At 35.7% G+C, this 18,603-nt stretch overlaps 1 protein-coding gene across 2 annotated transcripts in view; it reads left to right on the top strand.

The window, feature by feature from the left end:
• The window catches only part of EPHA3 (EPH receptor A3), a gene marked incomplete at both ends in the record, with an annotated part of 354,839 nt that extends 337,183 nt beyond the window's left edge, over positions 1-17,656 (top strand). For both annotated transcript variants that reach the window (XM_080797891.1, XM_080797892.1), the window contains 2 exons: positions 11,658-11,813; positions 17,551-17,656. In XM_080797891.1, the coding sequence (XP_080654017.1) occupies positions 11,658-11,813; positions 17,551-17,656 (262 nt within the window). The remainder of the gene's footprint in view (positions 1-11,657; positions 11,814-17,550) is intronic.
• Between the last annotated feature and the right edge of the window lie 947 nt (positions 17,657-18,603).

The following is an 18,603-nucleotide window of genomic DNA, read 5'->3' on the forward strand; positions in this document are numbered from 1 at the left end:
TCTCTTGGAAATCCACCCGATGGGTTGGATCCACCCAGTGGGTTGGAGAAATCCCTTCTCTGGGCCATAGTTTGTACCCGGAATCCATTTCTTTTGATCTTTACTCAATAGCAGTCATGGGGGGAAAGCAAGAACAACAAAAAATAAATATCCTCCAGTTCTTTCCACATCATAAAAAAGACATGCATCCATTTATATAGGATAGTATTCCTAACTCATTTTAATATGATCAAGGGATATTTAACTCCAATTCTGTGTGGGGAAAATGGTGTTAATATCCGGTCATAGTATATCAGGATATCTCCTAGTACCCAAATTTTAAAATACTTCTAAAATTCACTTTTCCATTCTTACTGAAATTGAATATTATTTCTCCTAATATATATTCTTAGTACTTGAATAAATTCTATGTATTTTGTCACAAAATAAGTAACTTTAGGAAAAATATTTTTCTGAGAAGTCCCATATATCTTAATCCACTTAAATATAAAGGTCATGAAAGTTGTGTTTATATGTTTATTTATTGCCCTTAAAACACACAACTAGGTGGATTGTATCAATATAAATTTATTAGTAACAACCTCAAGTTGCCATATAACAATGTCAAGAAAATATTTTTTTCCTTTAGAAAATTTGCTTTCCCATTTTAAATAATGCTTATTTCATCCTTTCTCATCACTGATTAAACTCATTCCCATCCCCCTTTAATTTTCCAGTGATGTCCTTGCCACATACTTCATTGAGAAAATACGAGCCCTCAGATGGGATATTCTGGCAGCAAAACAAAAAGTTGCTAGTGCCTGCACCTACCCATCTTGCTGTTTGTTTTTTTTTTTTTTTCTCTCTCTCTCTAATTATAAGAGGGGCATAGAGCAAGGGTCCATCTACTTGTCAGAGACAAATCCTTCCTTTCTCTCCCTCTCCCCACACCCTCTCCCTCCCTCCTCCTTTGCATATCTAGACACTTTTGGGGGCAGAACCATTGCCACAGAAATGTGTTAAATTACATTGTTTCTCAAATTCCCCTGGCAAGGGGCACCTGGGTGGCTCAGTGGGTTAAAGCCTCTGCCTTAGGCTCAGGTCATGATCCTAGGGTCCTGGGATCTAGCCCCGCATCAAGCTCTAGGCTCAGCGGGGAGCCTGCTCTGTCAAATAAATAAATAAAGTCTTTAAAAAAAAATTCCCTGGCAATAAGAATCACAGGAGAACTAATTAAATAGATAGTTATCCTGGTCTAGGAAACTCTAGGAAAGGGGAATAGAATTTGGATAGTTTGATAAAAAAACTTCAGGTGATTTTTATCATACAGTGAGTTTAGGAGATGCTGTTTGCCAACATTACCTCTGCTGGCCTCACATCTCTGCCAGATCCTTCCTTCTTTATCCATAAGACTTCATGGCCAAACTTCTCAAATCAGAATCTCACAGTGTCCTCAAAATTAATATTCAAAAAATGTATGCTTTTACTTTCTCTTGGTAGCTTCATCCTTCCACTGCTTTCCTAATTTAATTTCTTTTGTGTGTTTTCTTTTTAAGTATCCATTACTCAGATAAATTCTAAGTCCTATGAGATCAGATGCCATGTTTCTCTTATATTACCAGTACCAAGTTGGTACTGGGAACTCCATGACTATCTACTAAGTACACCAATATACATTTTCTAAAATAATAAACATCCATTTCAATAGATAAAGGATTTTTTTTAAATTCTTGGTTTTTTTTCTATTCATTATATAGATTTATGCAGACATTGGTCATAATACCAAAATCTTAAAATTTTCTCCTAGGCAAAATTTCATGTCTCTATCAACTCAACTCCAAAATGTCCTCATCCAAGCACACTAGGAGACTGTCTTCATCTGATTTTGTGGATGGTACCAAGAATGCAAGTTTCTGCATGACTTATTCAGATCAGTGTATAGAATTATGCCTATAAACTCCATTAGGAAAAGTAACATTATTCCATCATTCCAATGGAGATGATGTTTTCCAGAGTCAGCCTGTGTCTAGTTAGTTTCATGGAAAAATTTATTTCCTATACATTACAGAAATCCTTCTATGATGCATCATTTCACTTTTCAACCTTCATTAGAGTTGGTGATTCATAACAGAATAATTCCCAGAGAACTTTCCACTAAGAGTGTCTTTGTGAATATTCCTGCTGGAAGTGGGAGGGTATATAAGCAGATGGTCAGGGTGTGCCAACTAAAAACTTAGATATTGCAAGAGGTGGTGGGAAGAGAAGGAGAGTTATATTAACTTTTATGTTATGTTTGTCTTCTGGTAATTGATTTTTTTCCTAAAAGTAGTGTAATTGAAGGAGACATACATGAACTTGACGTTTAGACAGTACATTGATATGAAGCCACAGATGTTCAGTTAGAAGTTACTTTGTGCCAGGCACTTTACTAGGCTCTGTGATGATTAGTCATAGAGGAGAAGTAACTTTTGAACGCTGGATGAAATATCTTCAGGCAGATCAGATCAGCCTGCTAGGGGAACACTGTGCAAAGAAGCAAACACACAAAAACTTAGGATACTTCCAAATTTTTTGGCATCATACAATTCTGCAGGAATATAGGATTTAAAAAGGCAAGGATGAGGAAGGAGCCTGACAGATTATTTCACAGGATAATGGAAGATTTTGTGGCATCATTAGAGATCTGGACTTTTGTCCATGAGGAAAAGAGAAACCATGGAAGATGCTTAAGTGACATGTGGTCTGCTGCCTATCGAATAGGTCTCTGGCAGATAGTCCTAAGAAAAGCTGGAGTAAAGACATTCATAATAAGGAGTTGGGAGATAATTCCAGTTGTTTAAGAAAGAACTTCCTCTCGGATAGAGCAGAGGAAACAAAAAGAAAATGTATGAATTCAAAAAGTTTTACTGAAGTATTATAGGACATGGTGGCCAATGAGCTGTGCAGAGCGACAGAGAAAGTGATGGAGAGTACTTCTAGGTTTTGAACATGGAGGACATGAGAACAGTGCTCTCACTGAGAGCATAGGAAGGGCATAAGGAAGAGTGGGTCTGTGAGACAGAAGAGCATTTTGGAACAATGAGACCAAGTCCCACAGGAAACTAGAAGTTCACATCTCAAACTGGGGGAGAAATTAAACCTGGGCAATCAATATAGAGCCTTCTCTCTATAAAGATAATAATAATAATAAAAAAAAAAAAACTCACAGAAACTTGCCTAGGGGTACAAACCTCAATCTAGCAATGCTGGGTTTGTTTGTTTGATTTTTTTTTTTTTTAAGATTTTATTTATTTGTTTGAGAGAGAGAGGTAACACAAGCTGGGGGAGGCAAAGGGACAGGGGCAAGCAGATTCCACACTGTGTGGAGAGCCTGACAAAGAGCTCGATCTTAGGTCCCCGAGATCATAACCTGAGCCTAAGTCAAGAGTTAGGCATTTATTGACTGAGCCACACAGGTGCCCCTAGTAATGCTGGGATTTGTCACAAATATATCTCTTTTTATTTTTCTAAAATTGTAATTTATAATTAAAACTTTCATATCTCATGGATTATAAAGAGATTTTAATCTATGAGTAGTGGAGGGTGTCTGTTCACAGAGGTTGACATTGGGTCATCCCACCCCCCCCCAATCTGTCTCCATGATTCTTCTTGCTGCCTCTGGGCTCTCTTGGTGTTTAGGGATCCTTCTGAAACTTCTAAATGCCTCTGTCACTTAATCCAGAACCAAAATGTCTGTAAGGGCCAAGAAGCTAATTGAAATGGGTGAATGCTTCCATCCTATGTAATACGGTGTGATGGTAGCTCATGGGGATTTCTGGCCCCTTACAAGGGGATTGTAGAGCCAATTAATGTCAGTGGATGGCAGCCCTAAAAGAAAAAAAAAAGTATGAAACATTCATAAATATCTCAGAACATTAACCCACTGCATACACTACCCAGAGAGAAAGAAAACGGTCTCTTTAGAGCTTTGGGGGAACAGTACCAATCACAGAGCAGAAGGATAAAAAGTGGTTGGTAGAAATCAGGAGCAGAATTACAAATGTGACTTAGACCATTACTGAATCCACAGCTGCAGGAATTTTCCATAAGTGGATAGAATGAACTGTTATCAAAAGCTGCTTAAGAGGGTGGGGAAAACAAGACGACTGAGAGAAAAAAGCCATTCACTTAAGCAAGGGTAATAACGTTGGGTTCTTTTTACAGAACTATTTTGATTCTTTTACAGTGATAACATGAGATACAACATTTTAAGAGGTTTAGTTATAATTGGATGGTGAAAAGGTAATGAAAAAACAGTGCTTTTAAGAAATTTAGAAAAAAATGTGAATGTAACGCACATGTATAAAACGGTAAACAAAGTTCCCTTCTTTATTAAGAATTGAAGAAATCAGGGTGCCTGGGTGACTCAGTTGGTTAAGCGTTTGCCTTTGGCTCAGGTCATGACCCGTGGAATCTGGTATTGAGCTCCTTGTTAGGCTCCCTGCTCAGTGAGGATTCTGCTTCTCTCCCTGTGCCCCTCCTTCTGCACCCCCCCCCCAGCTTTGTGCTCTTTCTCTCTCTCTCTCTCTCAAATAAATAAACAAAAATCTCAAAAAAAGAAAAAAAGAACAAAATCTTTCTTAAAGAAGTTCTTGATAGAAAATACTTCCATGGGGCACCTGGGTAACTCAGTCAGTTAAGCCTCTGTCTTTGGCTCAAGTCGTGCTCCCAGGGTCCCAGGAACATGGAACCCCACATCAGGCAGAGGGAGGGTACTTCTCCCTCTCCTTCTGCCTACCACTCCCCCTGCTTGTGCTCTTTCTCTCTCTAATAAATAAATAATTGAAAAAATAAAAAAAGTTACTTCCATAAAAATAAATAGAAAACGGTCTTACGATGATAAATTTTCTCCTACTTAACATATAATTTAGTTACACAGATAGGAGAAATAAATCAAATTCATTTTTAACCTGGGTGGCTCCATTGGTTAAGTGTCTGACTCTTGATTTCAGCTCAGTCATGATCTCAGGGTGGTGAGATCAGTGTGGGCATGGAGCCTACTTGAGAATCTGTCTTGGTCTCCCTCTCTACCCCCACCAAGAAAATTTAAAAATTCATTTTTTAAAAGAGACTATTTTGAAGAATTAATCATATATAATTTAAATTATTTTTATGGTATGTATTTTATACTATATAAATACTCAAATGGTTTATATTCTATATAAAATATAGCTCCTGGATTTAAATGAATTAAGTTATTTTTATGAATGTAGCTAAATTAAAAATAAAGAAGACTAACAATAGAGAAAAATGTGAGATGAATTAATTCATTTCTATTTAGGCACTAAATAAATTCCTTTTTAATTTATGGATACTTATATAAAATGAAATAGAGAAATTTTTTCTTTAAATTTACATAATTTAATACTACAGGCAGTTGGATTCTTCAATAATATTTTAATTTATGGAATACAAATTTTTGGCATAAAGTATTAAATAATACATCCTGTGTATTTAGAATGAGGTTCTAAAGTGAAGGCAACCAAATTCATGGCATAAGGTCTTAAACAATGTATTGAATTGTGATTTTTTTTAAAAAATTTTTAAATATTTCTTTTAGAGAGCATGTGAATGGTGGGGAGAGGCTGAAAATCTGCAGCAGAGTCCCTACTGAGCATAGAGTCCAACATTGGGTTCCATCTCAGGACTCTGAGATCATGATTAGAGCCAAAATCAAGAGCAGGGTGCCTAACCAACTGAGCCACCCAAGCATCCCTCTAATTATAATTTAGAATGAGGTTCTATAGATCCAATTACACTCAGGTGGTTTATTGAAATAATTTAAAATATATTGTTCCATTGTATTGATCAATAACTTTGAAAGGATTTTTTTTATTATTATTAACTTGGCAGGATAAATAGGAGCAAACATAAGCAACACTAGTAACAACACTAGTAATGTTTCCCTAGTAACTAGTAATGTTAATAGCAGTAAATTAATATAAATAAAATACTTCTGATTTCTAAGAGAATATAATATAATTCTTTTTGAGAATAACTGTTTTTGACAAATACTACGTCCTTTAAGAGAAGTCGAACAACCAAAAACAATCTATTTCTGAACGTTGACTTTGACCTCCAATTCTGAAACTGACAAGGTGACTTTCCTCACTGATCAAATATGATGAAGAACCTTTTGTAGGGAACCGAGTGTGCCAAAAACCCAGGTGATTTTTTTTTAATCTTAAAAATCAAAGTAGGTAATGTTGCCATTGGGAGGAATTAAACCAGATGTAATAGCTATAACCACTAAGATTCTTATCCTTAAGGCCCAGAGATAACTAAAATAAACACAAGGACTTTACTTTTCCTTAATGTGTCATGGATATACTACTTTCCTATTGGGAACTCTATACACTCAAAATTATTTTTAGTTACTTAGGACAAATTAAATTTTCCTAATCTTATGTGGAATTTTTAATGTGAGTGATAAAAAGATCAAGATTGTAATAAATCCACATGTAAAAAATTGACAAATACAAGATTTCCCCCTGAAATATAGCAGGAAGACATTGTTTCAAATAAAAAAAATTAACAATTAATCAAGAAGAATCATTGAAAAATTAGATAACTAATTTCAGACAATAATAAAGATAGATATAGGTGATATTCTGCCTTTAAGAAACTATTCTTGAGTACATATATTCCCTGAATCTGTTCAGAACAACAGACAAAATGTAGATAATTATAGTCATAGAGTGCTCATCTCCGCTGTTATTGATATTTACTTCTAAGCGTAGTTGGGACCTGCTTACTTATTAAGGAAATGTGTATTAATCATTATTTTTAATACCTGAAAAATAAAGCCGTTTGTAAACCAAAAGGAGTCTTTATATTCTAAAAGGATAACTTAACATTCAATCCTAGTGATTTGGAATTCTAATTCAATATTGAAATAACCTCATTATGAGAAGATATTCTTGGGACTGGAAGTTCTTTATTGATATTTGGTCCCCAATATCGGGTGCTAATTGGCCTGAAACCATTTGCAGGTAAAATAGGAATTGATGGGAAGAAAATACACGCATACGTCTTTAATGCAACAGTATGAAAATCCATAAAAGAATAATGCACAAGCCTAAATACAAGGAGGGAGAGCGAAGGGGGAGGAAAGTTATTTTTTTGCTTCCCCTGAGCAAACATGTAATTTCCATGATTTCTTTTTAATGACTGCGGTTTGCGGCCAGTAGGTACTGATTTATGAAAAGCTGTAAAAGATCAGGTGGAACTCTGCAGGACATCGTTTACAGCTGCATGGATTGAAACCTATCTAATTTGTCTAGTAAAAGTGTGAGCTCACGGTGCACATCACCCAACCTATAAATTTCCCTTTCAGACCCAAGTCTGGGGCTGGGTCTAAAAAAAAATAGCCAATGCCTGCAGCTGCTCAAAAAAGCGGACATTCCCTTGGTGCGCATGAAGAGACATCACAGGCTCTTCACAGTGAGAGACAAATTCCTATCCATTGATAAACTCTCCAGATGTCCTCTCCGAGGAGGAAAGGAACCAATTTTTATTTGAATTCCCCAGAGAAATCCTGGAAGTGGAAAAATGATACTTTGCAGGGCTGGTTATTCTGAGGTCACTGGCATTAAAATTAGGCCATTCTTTGTCTTCATTGTACTTTGATCCAAGTAATAAACAGAAAAACTCAGTTGGGGTCACTCTAATCCCTAATCTGCACGTCCTGTTCCATTTCAGCTTGTTTATACTAATTTTCTCTAAACTCTTGTTGAGTCTGGCTATAGTGTTGAGTTTAAAAATACAAACCAGTTTGAACTGAGAAGAAAAAATTCTGCATTTTGCTATTAGGCACAGTTCATAAATATTCTGAATAAATGTCCTGGGGTTTGATTCTTCATACCCACAAGCCCATAAATAAAGGAGTATTGCTGTTCATGGGACCAAGAGTCGACATTAGATTCTTTACTGCAGCTACTGTAGAAATACAAGCTGTGGGGTGTGTGCGCGGGCATGTGTGTGTCTGTGTGTGTGCCTGTGTGCACATGCGCGTGTGTGTGTGTGCACGTTTGCCTGTAGATGGTTTAGTATTTTATTGTCTTCTAAGTATGACTTCATTTTACATATAAAATTGTCTCCACCTGATTTAATGGGATTCCTATCAATTTTGTTTGCTAATTCAGTGACTTATCCAAGGGGTCCAGTGTTCTATGTAATGCTGGCTAGTGACAAAAGCTATTTCACCCATGAGGGCCATGTTAAAACAATCCAAGAATATTGTGTAAATTTTGGAATCTGGCTTGTGTATCTGTATCTGTAATTCCTCAAGTTCCTGGGAAAGAAAACAAAACCAAGAACTTTTCAATGATTTAACCTTTTTTACAGATGAGTAATTTAAAGAGTCATAGAAAATTATTTTTACATATTCCCCTGAAGAGAATAATTTATGCAATGTTCTATTTATATTGTGTAGTTTTTAGGTATTCCTTGAAGGAAAGAAAATCGATGATTTTAAAAATAATATCTAACTTTTGTGTCTCTTTTCCATTTTTTTAAAGATAACCTCTGAGTGTTAGTTGAAACTAAACCATAATATATAAATGAAAATTATAAACGCTATAATTTTTGTTTTTAATTTATAAATAAAACACTTGGGGTAGATGAAATTGTAATAGTTGAGTTTAGTTTAATGGAAAGTAGGTTGAAAAGCCTCCATTCTCAGCTGCCCTCCTCTTTACAAATGATCAGGAGAGGGAGGGAACTAGCTATTGAGCTATTTTCTCCGCAGAGGATAAAAATACAGACAGAACCAAACTGTCATGTTATCATTTTTTTCTTCAACTCAGTATTAAGATTTCACTCCTATGGGAGTGAGTTGGAGAAATATTATCAATGGTAATAAAAATCTCCCAATTAAAAATTCCTTTTAAATGTCAGTAGAGTTGGTACATTTGTAGATTTGCTTTACAAAAAATTTTCCTCCTGAGAACATGAGTTTTACCGCATTTCCTAAATGATAATCAATGGTTATTATTCATAGATAAAGCACTATGCAGTTTAATTTTATCAGGACTGTTCCTTCTGTCATTATTCCATGCTACTTCTAAAAATATTATTGAATTGGTACTTTAAAGGGCTGAATTTGTTTCTAAAAGAAGGATAAATGTATGTTAGTATATTCTTCATTTGTTCTGTCTTCTGACAATTCTAAATGGTAAATTTAAGCACCTCAAAAATAGATTTAATTTAGGCAAAATATTAATTTTTAATAGATAGGAAAATATGAAGTTTAGTTAACAAATCCTAACATTGGGGATTTTAAAAATAATTTTAAGAAGTTTTAAGAGTTCAATGCTAATTCAGTTCAACTGCAGTATCACAAAACATGAAAGATTCTGAATGATAACTTTGAAAAGGTAAAAATCTAAGTGTACCTTCTCAATCATAAGTTAAATATTGGGTTATGACACACACAGTTTTAATGTTAATAATATATATTATTGCAGTAATGAAAACAGAAACTACAGAAGTCAGAATAGCACACCTATTTGCAAACTTTGGTTAGAGAATCATTGTGAGCTTGTGAAAGTTATTGGCTATTCTAATGAGGTCCCCAATTATACCTGCTTTACAAGATTGTTGCCCTATTACGCTCATAAGATTGTACATGACTAAACTTCTAGTTGCTCAGAAAGATAATTAACAGCATCACCACATTCCTAGTATTTTTTATGAACTGGGATTGTTATTTTCTTTTTGAAGTTTTAAAAACTTCAACCATTTCACTAGATGCATTACCTTATGTCAGAATAACAAATAGCTAACGGATATCATATTACATGTCTACACATCTCTGAGTTTCACTTAACATATGTACTCTTTTTTAAACCTCATTTAATCTTCAGTTGTGTGAAATCTACTGTGATCATCATTCCCATTTTACAGATGTGGAAACAGACAAGATAAGAAAACCACTGGGGATGCCTGGATGGCTCAGTCAATTTAGCATTGGACTCTTGATTTCAGCTCAGGTCATGATATCAGGGTCATGAGATTGAGCCCAGTGTTGGGCTCTTGGGCTCCTGCAGGGTGTGCTGTCTGCTTGAGATTGTCTCTCTCCCCCTCTGTCAGTCCCTCTCTCCTTACCTGCACATGCACTCACTCTTTCTCTCTCTCTTTCTCTCTCAAATAAGTAAATAAATCTTAAAGAAAGGAAGAAAGAAAGGGAAAGGAAGAGAGAAAGAAAGGAAGAAAGAAAGAAAATCACTAAAGATCAGATAGTGTGTGCTATATCCAGGATTCATCCCAAACCTTATGGTTCCAGTACTTGTGCACTAGACCTCTGCATTTTGTGGAATATAAAAATCAAAGAGGCCACATCTTGGTACCACAAAGTACTTAAGAGAAAACACGAGAAAAGCAATATGAACAAAGTTCCACCAGTGGCCAAGAGTGTGGGCTTTGGTATAAAATAACTTGCGTCTAAATCCTAGTTTTGCCTTTTTTGCCTGAGGAAACCAAGATTTGTGATTTAATCTCTTTTAGTTTTGGTTTCCACATCTATTATAGGGACATATTATCAGCACCTGTTGTAAGAATTAAAGCCCTTCATATCTGTGTAATATGCTTAGTATAGAAGCATAATATTCAATGTAATCATTATTGCCAGTTGTTAATATTCATCTCAAAACAAAGGTCTTCATAACTACTTTTGCTCAAGCTCCTTTCCTTGAGAGGAGAAAATAAAAAAAGAGGACAATCAATTTTCTATCTGGTAACTGGTCCCAGTCTTATGAGTCAAAGGACAATTATACGGGTCACTGAGAGCTGAAAAAACACCCCAAGGGCATTTTACCAATAGACTGCTTCTTTTGGCTCTCCCAGGATAAAAATATGGTCCCTTCTGTTTCTTTTATGTCCCTGCTGTTCCTTTTATTCACCAGATCTTGCGGTTGGGCGTAGATCTATGGTAAGACATGTAATTATATAAAACAGTTCTAGAAGTTTCCCTTAATGATGATTGCATTGTGCAATATAAACCACAGTCATGATATCTATTATCTATTTATCTCTCCCTCTTTCATCTTTCTCTATAAATCATGAACTCCATTTGATGTTGTCATATATGTGAGAATTTCATCTATTGTTACTCATCTACATTTTTCTATTTCTTTTGTGATCTTTATTTTTAATGACCTATGTGACATTTTTACATCTGTGCTGACTTTATCCCCTGCTGTAATTACAGTCTCGGTTATTCAACTGTCCTTTAGACAGCAACCTGTACAATGTCTACAAATGAACTTCCAGACAGCTAAGTATTCAGTATGGCATGTCTACTATAACTGGATCCTGAATTGCCACCATCTTTGCTAATAGTTAAAGAAAATAATTAAAGAAGTATGTATGGGTCTATTTATGCATTCCACTGGCAAAGTTTCGATACCTACAAAGCGGTCATGAGTGGAGAGGGAAGCACTGAGACAAGATGATTGCACAGTATTCCTGCAAGCTGCCAGCTTGAACAGATGAAGCCTTCATGGCAGATAAATTCCACAAATAAACAGGAACACCACATGAAGTCTGGAAGTTCCTGCTGATGTTGGTGTCAAATTTTGACATGCAGTAACACTGCTGACTCCTGATCTCTCTTCCTTTGGTGTTTTCTTTTTTTGCAGGCCATCAAATCTTCTTCTGGACCAAAGCAACGTCGACATCACTACCTTCCGCACAACAGGTGACTGGCTTAATGGTATCCGGACAGCACAGTGCAAGGAAATCTTCACAGGCGTGGAGTACAGTTCTTGTGACACCATAGCCAAGATTTCCACAGAGTAAGAGAAAGTTTTTAAGACTGAATGATTCTGAAATTTCTGCTGGACATACATGTTTTGAATTAATGAGCTATACATGTTAGCTGAACCTCTGAGGTTCTTACTGTCCTCTGTAACCGCTAATCTGGGTCCTGGGTCTCTTTGTCAATGACACCTTCTAGATTTATGTGTGTTGATGTGTCTTTTCTTCCTCACCATAGCTCCCCACAATGGCGTCTCTGTTGAATTATGACCTTTCTCAGATAGACCAACAGATACATACCCACTCCCAGCCCCAATGACCCAAGTTCTTAGTTTAAGACATAAGAAAACATAGCATGATGATTAGAGCATTCCTGCATTTGTGATTTTCTGTTATTTATAACAAAGCCTAACCTCTATGGAAGAGGAAAATTAAGGACTAAGTGGATAAGCTGGCATATAGGGAAACACATTAAAGTCTAAAAGTAGTTTCACATTTACTAAATAATTGTATATCATCATCTATTATTGACTGTCTATCCTGTGAAGGGTATCATGTTAGAAAATGAAGTTATAAATATGTTTAAGACATAATATTATTGTTTTCCTTAAAAGGCTTATAGTCAGATTGGAAAGACAGGATATGCGTAATTAGTATGCATTAATTAGTGTTAATTTATGGTGTCAGGTGTAAAAGTCAAATATCAAGTGTAACATGCTGTGCTTCTTAGGGATTTTGCTTATAAGAATTCTTTGACATAATAAGAATTCTTTGAACACATGGGTCTAAGGCAAAGAGGGTTTATAAAGAATTAATTGAATCCAATATATAATCAATAAAATTAGTCCTCATTCATAGGATATGGTAATTGGGAAGTGGAAAAGGAAGAGCCAGAAGCCATATTCTCCATCTCTCTGTGAAAGAAAACCAATTTAATTGACTTCCTAATGTAACTGCATTGTTTTTCTTTTTTTGCATAGTGACTTTTTTTTTTTAATATTTCCATGCACAGGTTCCTTTAGTCTTATCCTTGCCATTCGATATCTTAATATTCAAATGTTGAATACTTAAAGATATTCATTGTCACCCTGTTGGTCATTTAAACAAAGTCACTGTGGAGAGCAACAGATTAGATGTCAAAAAGGAGTGTACAGTATAATTAATAGAGATACAAGTGCCTAACAAATAGGTAAAGCTTACCGTGTATGATATAGCATTCCAATCGGAAACACAGAAGTTCACAAAAAGATCTTTGGGAAGAGAATATTCCTATTGAAGGAGAATTTGCTCTTAGAAAATAAACCCACTCCAGTCTACTTGACACATGTTGGCTTTTCTGTGTGAAGTGGAATGTAATGTTTATTGAATAGACTTCTGACTCAATCAACAATACCATTTGAGTTTCTGTGGTAGTTATTTTGATCAGACACAGTCTCAGGATATATTAATGTATTTAAATATTTTTATAAATTCTTATTTTAGTAATGTAAACAATTAGGGTTATGCTCTACAAGACACCTGCTTCAGAGCACAGAGGCATAGCAAAGAACAAACACAAAGTTGGACATTTCTGCACCATTGCCAGATTTCCAAAGACAAAGGTATACAAATGTTTATTCTCCATCAAATATCAACACTCAGAGCTTTTAGATAATGAAAAAGCATGCTAGAGTGGATTAGCAGAGCACTGTTAATATGATTAACTGCTAGCTCACAGTTTAAATAGAGCTGTGAATGTGGTAATAAGGCTATTTGCTTAAAATGATGAAGTAGTGGTATTTGCTCTACTTCCAAGTTTGGGATGTGTTTATCTCCACATTCCATTGTTGGACAGTGAGCTCTTTTTGGCTGTTGAAAATATTTTAACTTAATTGTTATTATTTGAATGACCTGTGAATGTACACGGAAGTTGAAAGCTGACTTTTCCTGGGAGACTCTGCTCTTTCAGGTTTGTCCTTCACACTAAGCCAGATGGTTCCACATCTCTCTACTTCAATCCCCACAATGTTCTTTCTCCTGTTCTATCTCCTTAATGCAGGGACAATGTAGAATTAACATCTATTGACCTAAAACTCCTTGAAAATAATTGTTTGTCTTGTGGATCTCTGCGGTGTGCTGTCCTTCATGCTCTTAGTTTATATAACAAAAATGAGAATGTATAAAAAAATACATAAAACACAATATGGGGAAATTGAATGAGGCAACATATTTACCTCAAATGCTATAAAATATTTAACTTGGTATTTCATTCTACCTTTTGCAGTCTTGGGCTTTTTTGTTTAAATGTGATTCTTCTGTGTCATCCAGACTCAATTCAGAAATGATTTGCTTGACAAAATAACTCTAGAGATTCTTTTCAAATAGGACAGAATGCTTAAAAAAAGGATATTGAGTTTCTTTTTTTTCTTCTCTCCAGACCTTCAAGTTACAGGAAAAGGTCAATAGAGCTTCATATCCAAGTAAATAATTATCTATTTCAGTTAGTGTAAGGACTTCCTTGACACACAAGCTAATCAAGTTATCTAATTTTCAAATGAAATCCAGAAAATATGCAGTTTTGTTCAGTCAGAATAACACGTTTTAAAATATTATTGCATAGCCTCCGATGGATTTAGGGAGGTTAATGTGAAATGGGAAGAGAGAACGAGAAAGGGCAAGAGTGCTTACAGAAACTAGAGAGAGCACTGAGTGTGTGGAATGAATATTAGGCAGATTAATTGCTACGGGTCATTATCCTGCACCCTTGGATGCCATTCTCACAGTGTCATCACCTATTCTTTGCCTTTGAAGTGCCAGCCAGATAGCTTATTAACCTCTGGTCTCAGTCTTGAGCTGCTCTTTAGACTTGAACTTTTCCACTGCTCTTCTGAATAGGGTAGTCAAAATGAGATAAGCACGTGGGAATGTTATTTAGACTACAGGAGCTGATGTTTACAACCATTTTGGACTTGGCAGGCTGGTGGGTAGGAGACATGTTGGCAGGGTAGGGAGGCTAGAGGGGACATAAAAATCTAAGCTAAGGTATAACCTAAAGAGATAATTACTTTATCTTTTCTCGAAGAATCCTTTGCATTGAATATATACAAAATTATGTATTATTTATTTACATTGGGCCCAGGCACAGAATCTGAAATAGTTTTATGCAAGAGATTTCTTGAGGAGTGTGTTTAAGACATACATCTATTAAAAAAAAAGTGATGAAGGGGAGAAAAGTAATAAGGGGGACACTGGGCTGAAGAACAATTGTCCCTTCCTGTTGGAACAAGAGTCGTAGAGCTGGGCAAGTCATGAAAGTATAATATAGAATTGGAAGAAAGATGAGAGAAGAAATACAAAAAGATTGAGGATTTATTGATTCGTACAAATATATTTATATCTCCCTGTTTTCTGTCTGTAAATTTCTATTGTTATGGATAAGTGGGGAAATGCTTTTTGATCATTTAAAAGATAGATCCACGGTATATAAAGAAGCAAACCCCCGTACAACACATATTCTCAGAAGCAGGGATCAACATATGTAAATAGCCTATGTTACTCTAAGGGAGAGTTTCATTATCCACAGTTACACAGAGCAGCAAGCCCGGTGTCACCATATCTACCCACTGGACTTCCTGGTGAAGCAAGGCTGCTGGGGGAAACTCAGAGAGGACTCAGACAAGATACAAGCTATACATTGAGAATTTATCAGCCCCTTGAATGGTAGCAGGGAGGTAAGAGCAGGTGATCAGGATTTCATTCCCAGCCTAGGTGATAGGAATGCAACCCCATCTTGGTTAATTTTCTGTAGCGGATGCATAAATATCGTGTAGATTGCTTCTAAAATGGTTATCCAGTATCTGCTTGTACACCTTTGTTGCTTGGGAACCCATTTTTTAAGAAATCAATTGGTCCATTTCTGTGTAATTGAACTCCCAGTTTTTCTTTTTTCTTTATGATCAAAATGAAAGAGGCCCTTCTGTATGCTTCTGTGTGTATGCACATATTTGCATGCATATTTTTCCTTCTGGCCATTCTCAATTAGCCTGGCACTCCTTGCTAATTGATACTTTACTCCTCTATGACCTTCCCCAGGTAAACTTATTTTAGTCTATTTGTTCATCCTTCATTAAGTAGATATTGAGCCACTACTAAATGATAGCCATTGTTCAGGGTGTGGTTGATAAACAGAGAACAAAACCAACAAGAATCCCTGTTCACATGGAATTCACCTTCTTGTGGGACAAGACAGAGAATGAAGAAAATAAATCAGAAGGAAAGGCAATAGGCTGCTTGGTGATAAATGCTTTAGAAGAAAATGAAACCAGGAAAGAAAATAGGAAATGCAGGTATGAGTGCAAGAGGTTTTTCAATATTAAATAGGAAGGTCAGTTAAGAAGTTCTGAGAGGGCTATGTTTGAGTCAAGACCTGAAAGAGGTGAATTTTTGAACAAATACTTGAATCAAGGTAATTTAATTAATCATTTGCACATGCTTGGCTAAGTCTCTCCCACACCCAGATGAAATTTCTTTTGTTCTTAAAATCTTTATTTTTGCATCCACAATAAAAAAAATCTTTATTTTTAATGCCTGGTTTCTAGGTTCCTAAGTCTAAACTATTTTAAGGTAAATATTTTTGATAAATGGAAATAGATCCTAGTCACTGCTTCTACTCGGAAAGGAATTTATACTTTAAAGAAATTGTTTCAGTTATCTATGGCTATATAACTAACTTCCTCAAAACCACAATTTTATTGTATATCACGATGTCATCAGTTATGAATTTGTACAGAGCTCAGGTGGGTGATTCTTCTACCTAATTTGGTGTTGACTGAAGCATTCATCTAACATGAATCTGGTCTAGTCCAGAAGGCTTGAGATGATTTCCTTTATGTCTGCCCTGATGCAGATGGCTACATAGGCGGCAGTGTAGACTAAATGCTTACACATGGTTTCTCCAATATCATAGTCTCAAGGTAGTCAGACTTACATGGCATCTCAGGGCCCAGTGATGGTGTCTCAAAACACAAATGGAATATTGTAGTTTCTCGAGACCTGAATATGGAAACTGATACAGTGTTACTTCCAACATGCTCTTGCAGTAAAAAATAATCCCCAAGCTAGTCCAGATATAAGAAAACAGCATAATGACCTACAAAGAATTTCTTATCATCTATATTAGTTTCCTAGGATTGCCATAATAAATTACCACAAACTTATTATCTTAAACCACAGAAATTTATTTTCTCACAGTTCCTGGAGGCCAGAATTTGGAAATCGAGACATTGGCAGGTCCATACATGATCCAAAATCTCTGGAGTGGGGGAATCTTTCTTTGCCTCTTCTGGCTTCTGGTATATTCTAACATTCCTTGGCTTGCAGCAACATAACTCCACAATCTCTGCCTCCATCTTTACATGGCCTTCTTGTCTGTGTCACTTTGTGTCTAAATATAGTCTCTTTGGATTCAGAGTCCACCTTAATCTAGTACGATCTCATCTCCATCCTTGTCTTGATTATATCTGCAAAAACTCCATTTCCAAGTAAGGTCACATGGTGAGGTTCCAGTTGGACAGAAATTTTGAGGGGACACAAGTCAATCCACTAAACCATCTATTCTTCCATAATGAGAGAGGTGGAATGATCAGGATCGAGTGCATGGATGATGCAAAAATCGGAAAATAAGGTTCAAAGCACTGGGATATATGATTGTGCAAGCTTTGCTGATTGAAAATCTTCTGCTTATATACCATCCAGGAAACCAGGATTCTCACCACACATTTTCTTCTTTTTTTACAGTGACATGAAAAAGGTTGGTGTCACTGTGGTTGGTCCACAGAAGAAAATCATCAGTAGCATTAAAGCTCTAGAAACACAATCAAAAAACAGTCCAGTTCCAGTGTAAAGTGTAATTTCTGGAAGGAAGTGGTGGCTGTGGAAGATCTAGTGTCATTCTACAGACACATGATAATGCTGGAGATGCCGGTGGCAATGCCAAGCCCAATAAGACACTCAGATATGAATACAAATGCCTTAACATGGAATTGAAAGACTCTTTATTTTCCCCTATCATTTAGTGGATGGGAGGGAGGGTGTATTTTGTTTTGTAATTGCTTTTTTATATTAGTTGATGGGTTAAATTAAAATTCTTCAGCGTGGAATGATGAAGAACTAGCATAGAGCCATTGATCATAAACTGATTATCATAAAAGCCGAACAAGTGTAATAACAAAATGAACATGGTGGCTCTGTTTACTAATAGCCACAAAAGAAAAGACTTGTGATATTTTTATACACAGAAGAAATCTGTAACAGGTATTTTGTTTCTTTAAAAGCAAGCAAAATAGAGGAGTTTATACCTCAAACTATCTGGCCATATATACTACCTTTTTCATTGTATTTTTCTCTTTTATCTGTTAAAAGCATTTAGAAATGAAGTTTGTAGTTGTTTTAAGTACTATACATTTTTAATTGTTAGCTTCTTAAGTATTACCATGTAAAAATGTGTCTTAATTTTGAAGAAAAGTGCATATTTATTTTCTTTTGAATTGTTTTTATTATTTTCTATTTATAGCATGATGATTTAATTTGGATTTGTTACAGCCAAGTGCCAAATGTTCTTTAAAATTGTCAGCAGTAAGAAACATGGTAAACTAGACATGGGGAATGATGGGTTTCTTTCCAGATTTTCTGAACCATCCACTTCTATGTACCTGTATCTATATATAAAAAGAAAGAAACCGAACCCCTTCCCTGTTCATACATTACTTAAATCTCAGTTTGAATTATACTATCCATTTTTGTCTCTCCATTTATTACAAACTGGATGCTCCTAATTTAGTGTAATATACT

The sequence above is a fragment of the Martes martes genome (genome assembly GCF_963455335.1).
Source record: "Martes martes genome assembly, chromosome: 1".
In the NCBI taxonomy this organism is placed as follows: Eukaryota; Metazoa; Chordata; class Mammalia; order Carnivora; family Mustelidae; genus Martes; species Martes martes.